The sequence below is a fragment of the Mastigoproctus giganteus genome, chromosome 13 (genome assembly GCF_048544385.1).
Source record: "Mastigoproctus giganteus isolate SK-2022 chromosome 13, ASM4854438v1, whole genome shotgun sequence".
Taxonomy (NCBI): domain Eukaryota; kingdom Metazoa; phylum Arthropoda; class Arachnida; order Uropygi; family Thelyphonidae; genus Mastigoproctus; species Mastigoproctus giganteus.
In genome coordinates, this window is record NC_143587.1 from 43,059,254 (window position 1) to 43,073,467 (window position 14,214).

A 14,214-nucleotide genomic window follows, 5' to 3' on the forward strand; every position below is an offset into this window, starting at 1 on the left:
TTCATGGCTGTTTTGATTTTGGGAAACAAAAAGTAATCTGTGGGAGACAAATCCAAAGAAAATGAGGATGGAGTGTTTGATGATTGGAATCAATTGTTTTGCCAAAAATTGCTTGATGCTGATGGAAGAATGTGCAGGTGCATTGTCTGATTTTTCATCCTCTTTTCATCATCCTCTAATTACTAGTGTCGTTTACGAAAATGAGAAAACCATTCAAACACTCTTGGTCGAGACAAACAATCATCAGCATAAACTTTTTTGTAAATTGTCAAAAGTTTTCATAGCACCTTTTTCCAATTTACAATAAAATTTGATAACTGCTCTTTGCTCCATTTTCAATTTTCTAATGACATGCGCACAACTACTATTACTCTTTCCGTCAAATAATCACGAACTACTGATCGGACAAGTTTCGACTTGCACTTGTTGGAAAGAGCACACTCTAGCAGATCTAATCATGTACTATTTTGGCCTCTTACGTTAATACTAAATGCAGAGGGCACACAGTCTCATTATTTAATTGCCACACAGTGTATATGCATTCAAAGCTTCTGTGATTAATGTTTTAAAGGTATGCCATAATTCAATTGTATTTGCTCTCTGTGCAATATCTACCCAGTTAATAGAGGCCATGTAGCAGCTTAAGGCATAATTTCCTTTTCTGAAATTATAACACAACCCATTCATTTGCCTTTAACTGCTGCTACCTCTCTCTTCATCGTCCACCATAGAACTCCACAATCACTTCCTGCTACTGGTTCCTGTACTATCAGCCCTATTATGTCATCTGGTTCATGGGTGATGATGAAGTCTAGAATAGTCTTTTCCCAAGTACTTTCCCTGACATGTTGGTACAAATAAAAATCATCTAGTTGATTACATTGTACCTTTTGCCATTACTGATGACCACGCACAACTTGATTACTTACCCTACTAGAACAGCAGACAATCCTAACCACACATACACACCTAATCTCTTTTCCTCACCACTTTTAAAAAAGTACACAGTTAATGTTAGTTGTCCTTTAGGTACCTCAGATTACAATTTGGTTAATGGTCTATTTTCCAGTGTTCTCCACTGTCCCATGGCAATGTCAGCCTTGTGTTATTTGGCATTACAAAGATGCAAAGTGGGATGATCTATTTGATGTTGCTATTTGTTGTTATTTGGTTTTTAGGAGCATTAGCAACTAAGGCCATATTGCTCCGGGGATATGCGGTGGTCATTCCCTGACCTTTCCGCATCTCCCGTGTTGGGTGGTCACGGGTTTGAACCCCAGTCTGATCAAGAAGCGTGTGCTACACACTGCTGCTCCTGCCCACCTGGCTACAGAGGCGCAGACAGGAAGGGAGGAGGAGTTATGCTATTAGTTAGAAAACACATAAAACCTAAAGAAGTGCATCCAATTGATGGGCAATACAATGTTGAGTCTGTTTGGTGTGACATAAGCACTAGGAAAGGAAAAATGAGAGTAGGTGTGTGTGTGTGTCATAGGCCTAATGAATCTGATGAGTATAATGAGCAATTGTGCAGAAAAATAGAGTGGGCCAGTAAATCAGAATGTCTTATAATGGGGCATTTTAACTTTCCAGATATTGATTGGAACTTTTGGTTGGTCACTCGCACACTAGCAGGACTTGTGAATTTATTGGATGACTTGTTTCTACAGTAACATGTTTGAGAGGCAACCAGAGGGAGTTGATCTGATTATCAAGAGTGATTATTCATGCATTAAGAATTTGTGGATGAAGAAAACACTGGGTGACACTGATCACAACATACTGATGTGGGAATTACTTAATGTAACTATCAAGGCTAAAGGGCTTTTGCTTTCATAAAGATGACTACAGGGGGTATCAGACAATTTTTAAATGCTGTACAGCGGGATCAACTAATTATGTTACCAACATTGAATTCTAAATGCGCAGCCTTCAGAGATTTAATCTTAGAGGCTACTAGGCTTTTTATTTCAACTAAGAAATACTGTTTAAGGTTTAGGCCTAAATGAATGTCAGATGAATTAATGAGGCGCGCGGCAGAGAAGAAAAATGTATGGAATGCATATAAATTATCAAGTGACATAAAAGCAAAGCCTATGGCAGATATAAGCTAGTCTGTAATCAAGTCACAAAGCAGGTTAGGCAAGCGAAGGCAGATTACGAGAAATCTTTGGCAAAGGATGCAAAGAAAAAGAGTTCTTTACTTAGGTAAACTCTAGAAGAAAAGGGATGAATCAGATTGGACCACTTAACATAGATTGGTTGACTATTGATGATCATGCTCAGGTAGCTGATAAACTGAATAAGTAATTTGCATCTACATTCACACATGAGTTATTCAATGAAGGGAGTACCAAAAGATTATCAAACTCTAACAGGGAGCTAAGTGATTTTGTAATAACTGAGAGCAAAGTGGAGGAGCAATTGTTGAAGTTAAACATAACAAGGCACCTGGGGTGGACGGGATCTATCCAGTTATATTAAAGGAGGCGGCAGAGATAGTAAGCAAACCCTTAGCCATAATTATGAGAGCTTCCTTAGACTCAGGGGAGGGCCCTATGGACTGCAGGTGTGCAAATGTATCACCAATTCACAAAGGGGGTTCAAAAGGTGACAAGTAACTACAGACCTGTTAGTTTTAACTTGTATTCCAGGGAAAATAATGGAATCACTGATTAAAGAAGCATTGCAGGATGGATCATCTAGACAAGATTGCAGTATTAGTTAAGACACAACATGGGTTTGTTAAAGGGAGGTCTTGTCTGGCCAATTTGTTGTATACTATGATGTGGTCACAAAGGATCTGAATGCCAAAAATAATTTTGATACGATATACTTGGATTTAAGGAAAGCTTTTGATACTGTTGCACATGGAAGACTGCTATACAAATTGGTGAGGTATGGCATTAAGGTTAAGTTGCTACAATGGATAGAGGGATGGTTGAATGGGAGAAGACAGAGTGGTAATCAACGGACACTGCCCTTTGTGGTCAAACTTTATCAGTGGAGTTCCCCAGGGTTCGGTGTTGAGCCCATCGTTGTTTTGTATATTTATCAATGATATTGATGAAGATATATCAGGTTTAATTTCCAAGTTTGCAGATAATACAAAGGTTGGCAGGGTTTTTAATGACAGTAAAGACAGTATGCTACTCCAACTGGATCTAGATAAGTTGGGCAAATAGGCTGAGAAGAGGCAACTGAAGTTTATTATTGACAAATGCAAAGTACTGTATATGGGTAGCAATAACCCAGGAAAAACATACCAACTGTGTGTTATTACACTAAGGGAAGTGTAGTTATTTTTGTTATTTTGGTTTTTTTTTAGGAGCATTAGCAACTAAGGCCATATTGCTCCGGGGATATGCGGTGGTCATCCCTGACCTTTCCGCATCCTCCGTATTTGGTGGTGACGGGTTCGAACCTCGGTCTAATCAAGAAGCGTGTGCTACGCACTGCTGCTCCTTCCCACCTGGCTACGGAGGCGCCAGGGAAGTGTAGTAAAGTGAAAAAGATCGTATTTGATTGCACAATTACCTGGGTATAATTGTGCAATCAAATATGAAGTTTGCTGAGCAGTGCAGATGGGCTGCCAGGGCAGGTCATGGATGATATATAGGAATTTTGCTAACAGAGACAGGGAGGTGATTATCCCATTATATAAGGCAACGGTCAGGTCACACCTAGAGTACTGTGTACAGGTCTGGAGGCCTCATTTTAGGAAGGATGTAGAGTTGCTAGAACGAGTACAAAGAAGGGCAAAAAGATTGGGGAGGGGAACAAAGGGGTGCTCTTACCAAGAAAGGCTTAAGTTCTGCAAATTGCAGTGCCTGGAGAGTACACACCTGCAAGGTGATCTGACAGAGGTGCATAAGGCCTTCAATGGGATGACCAAGCTGAATGCTGACGGGATTCTTCCTCTTGCTCAGATTAAAAACTTGAGGGGGCATAGATTCAAACTAAGGAAATACAATTGTAGAATAGATGTGCGGCAATTTGCTTTTAGCCAGCAGGTGGTTGATTGGTGGATCAGACTTCCATCTTTTGTTGTGGAAGTTGATAGACTAAATAAATTTAAGGCTGGGCTGGACAGGCATTTGGAACAAATGGAGGGATGAAATGGGAGGGGGTTTTTTTTGTTTTGTTTTTTTGTGGCTGATGCTGCATAAGCTTGCTTTCTTGCATCGTATGCCTCTACTAATACTAATGCTAACTTTCCCACCATATCACTGGAACAGCAAAATTCATCAATTTATGACTACCTCTAAGCCAGCTTGCTAATGTCCTTGAATTTGAGCTACAGGAAATTGTTGGAGCCCATACTATATCTTGATCTCTGATCTTACATCCAAAATAGAGTTCATAAGCTTTTCTCACAAGTTATGACAGTGGCTTCCATTGCAATTTTAATACCACTTCTCCAAAAATATAGCAAAAGCTATCAGGCTTATTTTGGCAAGAACATAACATATTCCATGTATGGCTGAGGTAAGCACATATAAGAACACAATGAAGAAATTAGATTTTTATTTCTAATTTAAACACTGTTCACAATTCATACTTATACACACAACAATTATATACAAACACTTAATTCACTAAAACACTTGTTCACTTTGTTCACCACTCACTCTCTAAAATGCATATGCTTTTTGAATTATGAAAATGCTTGCTTGGTGCAGAACTCACTCATACATATACTGGTAGAGAAGTTTCTAGAAGGCTCGCAATATTTCTAGAGAACTCTTTGTCTAAAGTTATAGACCTTCCAGAAACATATCGACCTTTCTTCCACCCATAACAATATTCTAGAACATTTCAGAACATTCTCATATGTTGCAGAAAGCTTCCTAATACACTAGAAAAAAAAATTTTTTTAAATAAATAGATAAAATGGATGGAAAATATGATGATTAAAGTAACTACAGGCCTTGGTTTTTTGGTCTTTAATCTAAGATATTTGAAAATTAAGGGGTGATAAGAAATTTTTAAACACATCTCAGTTTTTGAACATATTTCCTATGAGAATACGTTGCAATTATTTCAGGGAGGAATATAATGCTGACCAGTATAATTTGCCTAGTTCTCCCTTGAATTTATTCAAACTACCCACTTCCATAATAACAGATAGAAATTTGTTCCAACAGCAACCATCTGATGGCTGACAGCACACTTCCACATATGAATCCTGCAATAACCCTTCCTCAATTTGAATTTATGCCCCCTCGTATGTAGTCTGGGCAAGAGGAAGGATGCCATCAGCACTGAGCTTGCTCATTCCGTACAAAGCCTGAAAACACATCACTCAGACACCTTGAAGGTACCTAGTCTCCAGACTGCAATTTGCAGAACTGAAGCCTTTTATAGTATGGTCAGCCTTTCACTAATATCACTGCCCTTCTTTGCAGCTATTCCAGCAGATATACACCCCTAAAATGAGGCCTCCAGACCTGTATGTAGTACTCAAGTACAGCTATCCAATGCCTTGTACAATAGTTAATCACCTACTTATTCCTGCTAGCATAGTTCCTAAATATCACTCAAAAATACCATCTGTCCTGGCAGCCTGTTTGCACTGCTCAGAGAACATATCTGATTGTACAATTATCACTACCTGAGTGTAGTACCACACAGTTGATACATTAATCTGGGATTACTGATGCCCATATGTAGTACCTTGCATTTGTCAATGTTAAATTTCAACTGCCATTTCTCAGCCCAACTGACTAATTTTTCTAGATCTTCTTGCAGTAGCATATCCTGATTACTATCACTAACCACCTACAAACTTAGACATTAAGCCTGATGTACCTTCATCAATATCATTAATAAATACAGAAAACAATAATGGGCCCAGCACTGAACCCTGAGGAACTCCACTAATAACATTAGCCCACAAAGAGCAATAGTAGTAGTCATGTAGTGCAAGGAGCAGATAAGAAAATATAAATTATTTGCTTCCCTCCTCACATAGATAACTATCCAGTTGACCTTTGAATTTATTCAAATTGTCAGCCTCAAATACCTGTGAAGGCAACTGTTTCAGCAAAAAATGACTTGCTGGCTAAAAGAAAACTTCCTACAATCTAGTCTAAACCTCTTCCCTTGTAATTTGAATTTCTGCCTTCAAGTTCGGGAATTCTCTATAACAGTGAAAATTGCACCTTTGTTCATTTTATTAACCCCTTTCAGAGCCTTGTAAACCTCAATCAGGTCACGTCTGAGATGCCTAGTTGTCAAGCTCTGTAGCCCACATGGTCACCCTTTTACCAATATCACAATGCGAGTTGGCAATCTTTGGACCCTTTCGAGAAGCTTTATGTCCTTTTTCAGATGAGATCTCCATACTTGAACACAGTATAACAAATGTCATCTTACAATTGCCTTATACAGTGGGCCTATGACATCCACATATCTACAGGATAACGTCCAATAAATCATTGATAGGACACCATGGGCTTTCCTGGCTGCCTGTTTACACACCATATCACTGCAAAGTACTGCAAACCCAAAATAAGAGTAGAAGTATGTTATAATGACTCGTATGAGTACAATGAACAATTTTACAGAGAAAAATTCATATCTGCCCTAATTATAACTCCCAGATCCCTTTCTTCCTCTACTGTTTTTAATACAACTCCACTAAGTGTATAATTTATTGTGGGATTGCTATTCCCCAAGTGTAAGATTGCATTTTGCTGCAATAAAACAAAGCTGCCACTTTTCTGACAATTCTTGCAGCCCGTTCAAGTCATCCTGAAGAAGCGCTGCTTGGTATTAATGATTAACTACTCTACTACCAATCTTTATGTCATCTACAAATTTTGACATCAAGCCTTCTATCCCATTGTTGGGATATCAGAGATGTGGTGTCACACTGATATTAGGAATGCAGAATTGGAATTTGGGGAGTATAATGGGTACAGAAAGGATAGACAGGATAGGAAGGGATGTCATGCTGTTAATTAAGAAAAACAAAATCAAAAGAAGGGCATCCAGTTGATATAGATGAACAGTGCACTGTTGAGTCAGTTTGGTGTGACATAAGTACTGCAAAACCAAAATAAGAGTAGAAGTATGTTATAATGACTCGTATGCGTACAATGAACAATTGTACAGAGAAATAGAGTGGGCTAGTAAATCAGAATGTCTTATAATGGGGGATTTTAACTTCGCAGATATTGACTGCAACTTGTGGGTTGGTCACTCACACACTAGTAAGACTTTTGTGGATTTATTGGATGATTGTTTTCTGCAGCAGCATGTTCGACAGGTAACCAGAGAGGTAATACTCTTGATCTGATTATCAGCAGTGGTCATTCGTGTATTAAGAATCTGCAGATAAAGGAACCACTAGGTGGCAGTGATCACAGTGTACTGATGTGGGTTTTACTTAAAGATATAATTACCATCAGGGGTAAAGGAAAGGGTTTTTGCTTCCGTAAAGGTGAGTACAGTCGTCTCAGACAGTTTTTAAATTCGGTACAGTGGGATCAACTAACGACGTTACCAACAGTAAATTCTAAGTGGGAAACATTCAAGGAATTAATCATGGAAGCTACTAAAAGTTTCATACCTATTAAGGTTTGAAAATGGCAGGTTATCAAATTGTAGCAGGGTGCTTAATGATTTTGTAATAACTGAGAGCAAAGTGGAGGAGAAATTGTTGAAGTTAAACATAAGAAAGGCACCTGGGGTGGATGGGATCTATCCAGTTATATTAAAGGAGGTGGCAAAGCAACTAAGCAAATCATTAGCCATAATTATGAGAGCGTCCTTAGACTCATGGGAGGTTCCCACAGACTGGAGATGTGCAAATGTATCCCCAATTCATAAAGGCGGATCAAAGGGTGACACGAGTAATTACAGACCAGTTAGTTTAACTTCTGTTCCTGGTAAAATAATGTAGTCACTGGTTAAAGTTGCAGGATCATCTAGACAAGACTTCTTCTTCTTCTTCTTCTTTAATGCTGCCGAATGGCGTTTGCGACTTCGTTTTGATATTGTTCTCTGTCTAGCGCTGCGTGTAGAATTTGTGCTGTTGTCATGTGAAGCCAGGTGTTGATGTTATCTAGCCATGCCATTTTCGGTCTGCCTGGGCGTTTCTTGCCTTCGATCTTCCCCTCCAGGATGAGTGGTAGTAGGTGATATTTTTGTTGGTTCCTAGCGATGTGACCTAGGTATTTGCATTTCCTGCTGATGATGGTTTTGAGCAGGTCCCGTTCCGTGTGCATGTCCTGCAGGACCTGTGCGTTGGTTATCTTGGCTGTCCACGGAATTTTCAGCATTCTTCGGTAGAGCCACATTTCGAAGGCCTGGAGCTTTTTTGTAGTGGCTGATGTTCAGGTTTCTACACCGTAGAGCAGTATTGGCCAGATGTAGCATTTCAATGTGCGTAATTTGAGCATGATGTTCAAGCTTCTGTCGGTGAGGAGGGTTCTCCATTTGGTGAATGCCTGCCTGGCTTGTTCAATTCTGCTTTCGGCCTCATGGTTCAGCTGGTCATCAATGAGTACTCCGAAATACTTGAAGCGGTGTATTTGCTCTAATTTTTCGTTGTTTAGTTTGATCGTGATTTTGCTTGCAGTCCTGCTGACCTTCATCACCTTTGTTTTCTTTTTGTTGATTCGTAGCCCCCATGCTTGGCTTTCTATGTCCACTTCGTTCAAGATAGTCTGTAAATCTTGTTCTGAATCCGCTATTAGTGCTGTGTCATCCGCATATCTTAAGTTATTGATGTAGTGTCCGTTAACTTTTATGCCGATGTTCTTGTCAGCCAGTGTTTGGTCGAAGATCATTTCCGAATAGATGCTAAAAAGAATGGGAGATAATGGACAGCCTTGCCGGACGCCTTTTTTTTATTGGAATTGGGTCTGTCAGGTCGTTGTCATAGCGAAGCCGGGCTGTTTGATTCCAGTAGAGAGTTGTAATAAAGTTGATATCATTGTTTTCAAGCCCAAGTTTTCTCAGTCGGTCAATTAGGCGGTCGTGGTCTACTGAATCGAAGGCTTTCTCGTAGTCAATAAAACATATATACACGTCTTTCTGATGTTCGTAGCACCTTTGTAGCAATATTTGTAAACAGAAAATTGCTTCTCTGGTGCCTAGTCCCCTGCAGAATCCGAACTGTGTGTTTCCTAGTGCACTTTCGCACTTACATCCAGCAGTAATTCAGACACAGCATATATTTGTTAAAGGAAAGTCTTGTCTGACAAATATGATAGGATATTATGATGTGGTTACAAAGGAACTGAATGCAAAAAATAATTTTGATATCATATATTTGGATTTCAGGAAAGCTTTTGACACTGTTGCGCATGGAAAACTATTGTACAAATTGGAGCAGAATGGTATTAAGGGCAAGTTGCTACAATGGATAAAAGGATGGTTGAGTGGGAGAAGACAGAGGGTGGTAATCAATGGTTGCTGCTCTTCATGGACTAATGTTATTAGTGGAGTCCCACAGGGTTCGGTGTTGGGTCCACTGTTGTTTTGTATATTTATCAAGGATATTGATGAAGGTATATCTGGCTTAGTGTCGAAGTTTGCAGATGATACAAAGGTTGGCAGGGTTGTTAATGATAGTAATGGCAGTGTGCTACTGCAACAGGATCTAGATAATTTGGGCAGATGGGCTAAGAAGTGGCAACTGAAGTTTAACCTTGACAAATGCAAAGTACTGCATATGGGTAGAAGTAACCCCAGAGAAATGTACCAACTGTGTGGTACTACACTTAAGGTGGTAGAAAATGAAAAAGACCTGGGAGTAATTGTGCAGTCAGATATGAAGTTTTCTGAGCAATGCAGACAGGCTGCCAGGGCAGGTCATGGGGTTTTGTCAATGATCTACAGGAATTTTGCTAGCAGGGAAAAGGAGGTGATTGTCCCTCTGTATAAGGCCACACCTTGAGTACTGTGTACAGGTCTGGAGGCCTCATTTTAGGAAGGATATAGATTTGCTTGAGCGTGTACAGAGAAAGGCAACAAGATTGGTGAGGGGAATGAAGGGATCCTCTTACCAAGAGAGGCTTAAGTTCTGCAAATTGCAGTGGCTGGAGACTAGGCACCTGCGCAGTGATCTGATTGAGGTGTATAAGGCCTTGAATTGGTTGAGCAGGCTGAATTCTGATGGGATCCTTTCACTTGTTCAGATTACGAACCTAAGGGGGCATAAATTCAAATTAAGAAAAGACGTGTAGAATAGATGGGCGGAAATTTGCCTTTAATCAGCGGGTGGTTAATTGCTGGAACAAACTTCCATCTGTCGTGGAAGCTGATAGGTTAAATAAATTTAAGGAGGAACTGGACAAGCATTTGGTGTGATTTTTTTTTTTTTGGCTGATGCTGCATAAGCTCATACACTTGCTTTCTTGCATCACATGCCACTACTACTACTACTATTGTCAATGTCGTTTATAAAAATCAGAAACAATAGTGGTCCATGAACCGATCCTTGGTGTACCCCTACTTCTGCATTTACACCAATCTGAAGAATATCCATTAATCATAACTCTCTGCCTTCTGCCCTCAGTCACCCAGAAATAAATCTTAGAATTTTTCCAGTAATCCCAACATGTTCCAGCTTATACAATAACCTCTCATGGGGGACTAAGTCAAATGCCATGCTAAAATCCAAAAAAACTATGCTGAAATTGTTTCCTACATCTAGCTCATGAGTAACTGTGTCAAAATGCTTAGCAGATTAGTTAAACATGATTTTCCCTTAATAAAACCATGTTGCGTGTTATTTGGAATGTCATATCTATCTAAATGTCCTTGGATTGCACTCAATCATTGCTTCCAAGATTTTTCCTACCCTTTAAGTCAGACTAGCCGGTCTGTAGTTGTCAACTTCTCTTAGAACTGCCTTTATGTATTGGTGACATGTTGGCACTTCTCCAATCCAAAGGAATCTTTCCCACGTTCAAAGATGCCCTCATAATTAACTTTTGAGGGAGCCTGGTGGCCTCCCTCAAAATTACTGGGCATGTCATCAGCTCCAGAAGCCTTACTTGCTTTTCTGTTTAAAAGTTTTTCTAATAAACAGTCATCTGTAATTTCACATGTCTCTGCCTCACTTGCACAGCCTATTCTCAGCACAACATGAAGTGTCTTTCTTCAGTAAAAACAGATGCAAAGTATCTTCAATTCATCTGCAACATCAGCTGGGTTGTCTAAACTTTCCCGCACTCAGTGCACAAGGGTCCAATCTGATTCCCTTTTTTCTTCCTTGTATTCACACACATGAAAAATTCCTTGTCTCCATTCTTTGCTCAATTAGCCAGTGCTTTCTCGCATTCAGCCTTAGCCTTTCTGACCTTATCTGTGATACTATTACAAATCAACCTACAGCTGTCATAGGCTTCAGTACTTTTCACTGCTCTGTAACTGTTCCATGCTATCTTTTTCTGCTGTATCTGACCAGCAAGCTGTGCATTCATCCATTTCGGTATCCTGCACCTGCAATATTTTCTAATTATTTATGCATTCAAGGCTTCTGTGATTTTCACTTTAATTCAAGTGTATTCACCCTCACTCTTCAATCTACCCAATTAATAGATGCCATACTGCATCATAAACTGTCGGAACTTACTCTTTCTGGAGGGAATCTATGTGATACAGATGTAGTGTTAAAATTGGAAAATATTATCAACAAACAAATTTTTGGTGACAAAAACAAAATTAAATATCAATTTTATTTTTTGAATAAGTAACATGTGTAAATATTATAACCAGTTCTCACATTCATACATGATGGGAAATTACTAATGTGAGTGAACTTTGTAAATGGGAATGGCTATCAATGTCTTATGTTTTACTGGCTGATGACAAAGATGGGCAGGGTAGCAATGAACTATCTGTCGCATAAGCTCACTAGAAACTTGGGTTGGGGGAGCTTTTCATTGCAATTCCTAGGTTTGGGGCCTTCTTTTGGTATTATTTATTACAACCATTTGCGAAAAGTTTTTGGTCCCTGGGGGGGGGAGCACTAAATGCATCACATCCTCGTGAAAAGGGGAGAACCCGGTGCACTCCCCTTTGAACAACTTTCGTGGGATCTGAGTAACGATAAAACGTACGTTCCAAGTGCATGATGAAAAGTGTTATACTGCTGGAACCTTTGAACAATCATAAAATTGCTACTTCTCACGAACGTTCCTTCTACATTCGAAATATAAAATATATGAAATATCGACTTTGCGTACCGATGAAATCACGTGGGAGGGGTAAAATGTCTTCCCCTTCGGTACGCCCATCACCATGGGTGTTGCTCCAAACAGGCCTAGTTGAATTATTCAGTTGATCAAAAGTAACGAATACAATTACAACAATGGTAATGGTAAATAAGAAATATTTTAACTCCACAGCATGACATTTTTCGAACACACAAATTTCACCTGAAATCGTTATCTCACTATTTATCAAAGAACAGTATTCGTACAACGGAGCGAACTACAAAGGGGGAAAGAAAGGGAAGGGTTGAAAGGTGAAGATTATCCTTTGGATGAAAAGTAAACAATGTTCTATCACCTTCAAACCGCACAAATTTATTATAAACCAAATATTCACCTGAAGCCCGGACGCTCCTGGATCAATGCCCGAGTCCAAAATAGCAATCACAACTCCTCTTCCATCATAATCAGGATATTTACTTAAAAAGGCTGTAACCGCTGTTTCTCGTTTCGGTAATAATGCCCACACTGGAAAGTCCGATATGTCATCTGCCATAGTCTAAACCAGTGTGCATTAAAAACTACATCAACGCTACATGAGACCTATTCAAACTGAACCACAACAGACAGACAGATGGCAAGAGAAATATTCACTCAGTGCCATCTATGCCAACGCAGCGTAAGAGTTATATATATATATATATATATATATATATATATATATATATATATATATATATATATATATATATATATCTGTTCTTTCTTTTCGTTCGATTGTTTATTTGGGTTATTTTTATGTTAATTTTCGCTCTACAGTTTTTGCCATCCTACTGGCTTATGTTTTATTTAATTTAAAATAATGGATGTATTTCAGCTTCATATGGAGGAATTGCATGTCGCTGCCTCTAATGAAATTGAAAATTGTAGCAGGGTGCTTAATGATTTTGTAAAAAATTAGAGCAAAGTGAAAGAGAAATTGTTGATGTTAAACATAAGGAAGGCACCTGGGGTGGATGGGAGCTATCCAGTTATATTAAAGGAGGCGGCAAAGCAACTAAATAAATCCTTAGCCATAATTGTGAGAGCATCCTTGGACTCAGGGGAGGTCCCCACGGAATGAAGATGTGCAAATGTATCCCCAATTCACAAAGGGAGATCGAAGGGTGACACGAGAAATTACAGACCAGTGAATTTTAACTTCTGTTCCGGTTAAATAATGGAGTCACTGGTTAAAGATGCATTGCAGGATCATCTACACAAGACAGCAGCAACAATTCAGACACAGCTTGAGTTTGTTAAGGGAAAGTCTTGTCTGACAAATTTGATAGGGCAAATTTATGATGTGGCAACAAAGGAACTGGATGAAAAAAATAAATTTTGATATCATATATTTGTATTTCAGGAAAGCTTTTGACACTGTTGCACATGGAAGACTATTGTACAAATTGGAGCAGAATGGTATTAAGGGCAAGTTGCTACAATGGATAAAAGGATGGTTGAGTGGGAGAAGACAGAGGGTGGTAATCAATGGTTGCTGCTGTTTGTGGACTAATGTTATTAGTGGAGTCCCACAAGGTTCGGTGTTGGGTCCGCTGTTGTTTTGTATATTTCTCAATGATATTGATGAAGATATATCTGGCTTGGTGTCGAAGTTTGCAGATGATACAAAGGTTGGCACACTGCCATTAATGTTAATGACAGTAATGGCAGTGTGCTACTGCAACAGGATCTATATAATTTATGCAAATTGCCTAAGAAGTAGCAACTGAAGTTTAATCTTGACAAATCCAAAGTACTGCATATGGGTAGAAGTAACCCCAGAGAAACGTACCAACCGTATGGTACTACATTTAAGGTGGTAGAAAATGAAAAAGACCTGGGGAGTAATTGTGCAGTCAGATATGAAGTTTTCTGAGTAATGCAGACAGGCTGCCAAGGCAGGTCATGGGGTTTTGTCAATGATATATAGGAATTTTGCTAACAGGGAAAAGGAGGTGATTGTCCCTCTATATAAGGGAATGGTCAGGCCACGCCTTCA

At 39.2% G+C, this 14,214-nt stretch overlaps 1 protein-coding gene across 1 annotated transcript in view; it reads right to left on the minus strand.

Annotated features, from left to right (window-relative positions):
- The window catches only part of TppII (Tripeptidyl-peptidase II), a 647,643-nt gene extending 634,852 nt beyond the window's left edge, over positions 1–12,791 (minus strand). Inside the window, exon 1 of the mRNA XM_090387764.1 lies at positions 12,571–12,791. Within this exon, the coding sequence (XP_090243890.1) occupies positions 12,571–12,729 (159 nt within the window). The 5' untranslated portion in view covers positions 12,730–12,791. The remainder of the gene's footprint in view (positions 1–12,570) is intronic.
- Between the last annotated feature and the right edge of the window lie 1,423 nt (positions 12,792–14,214).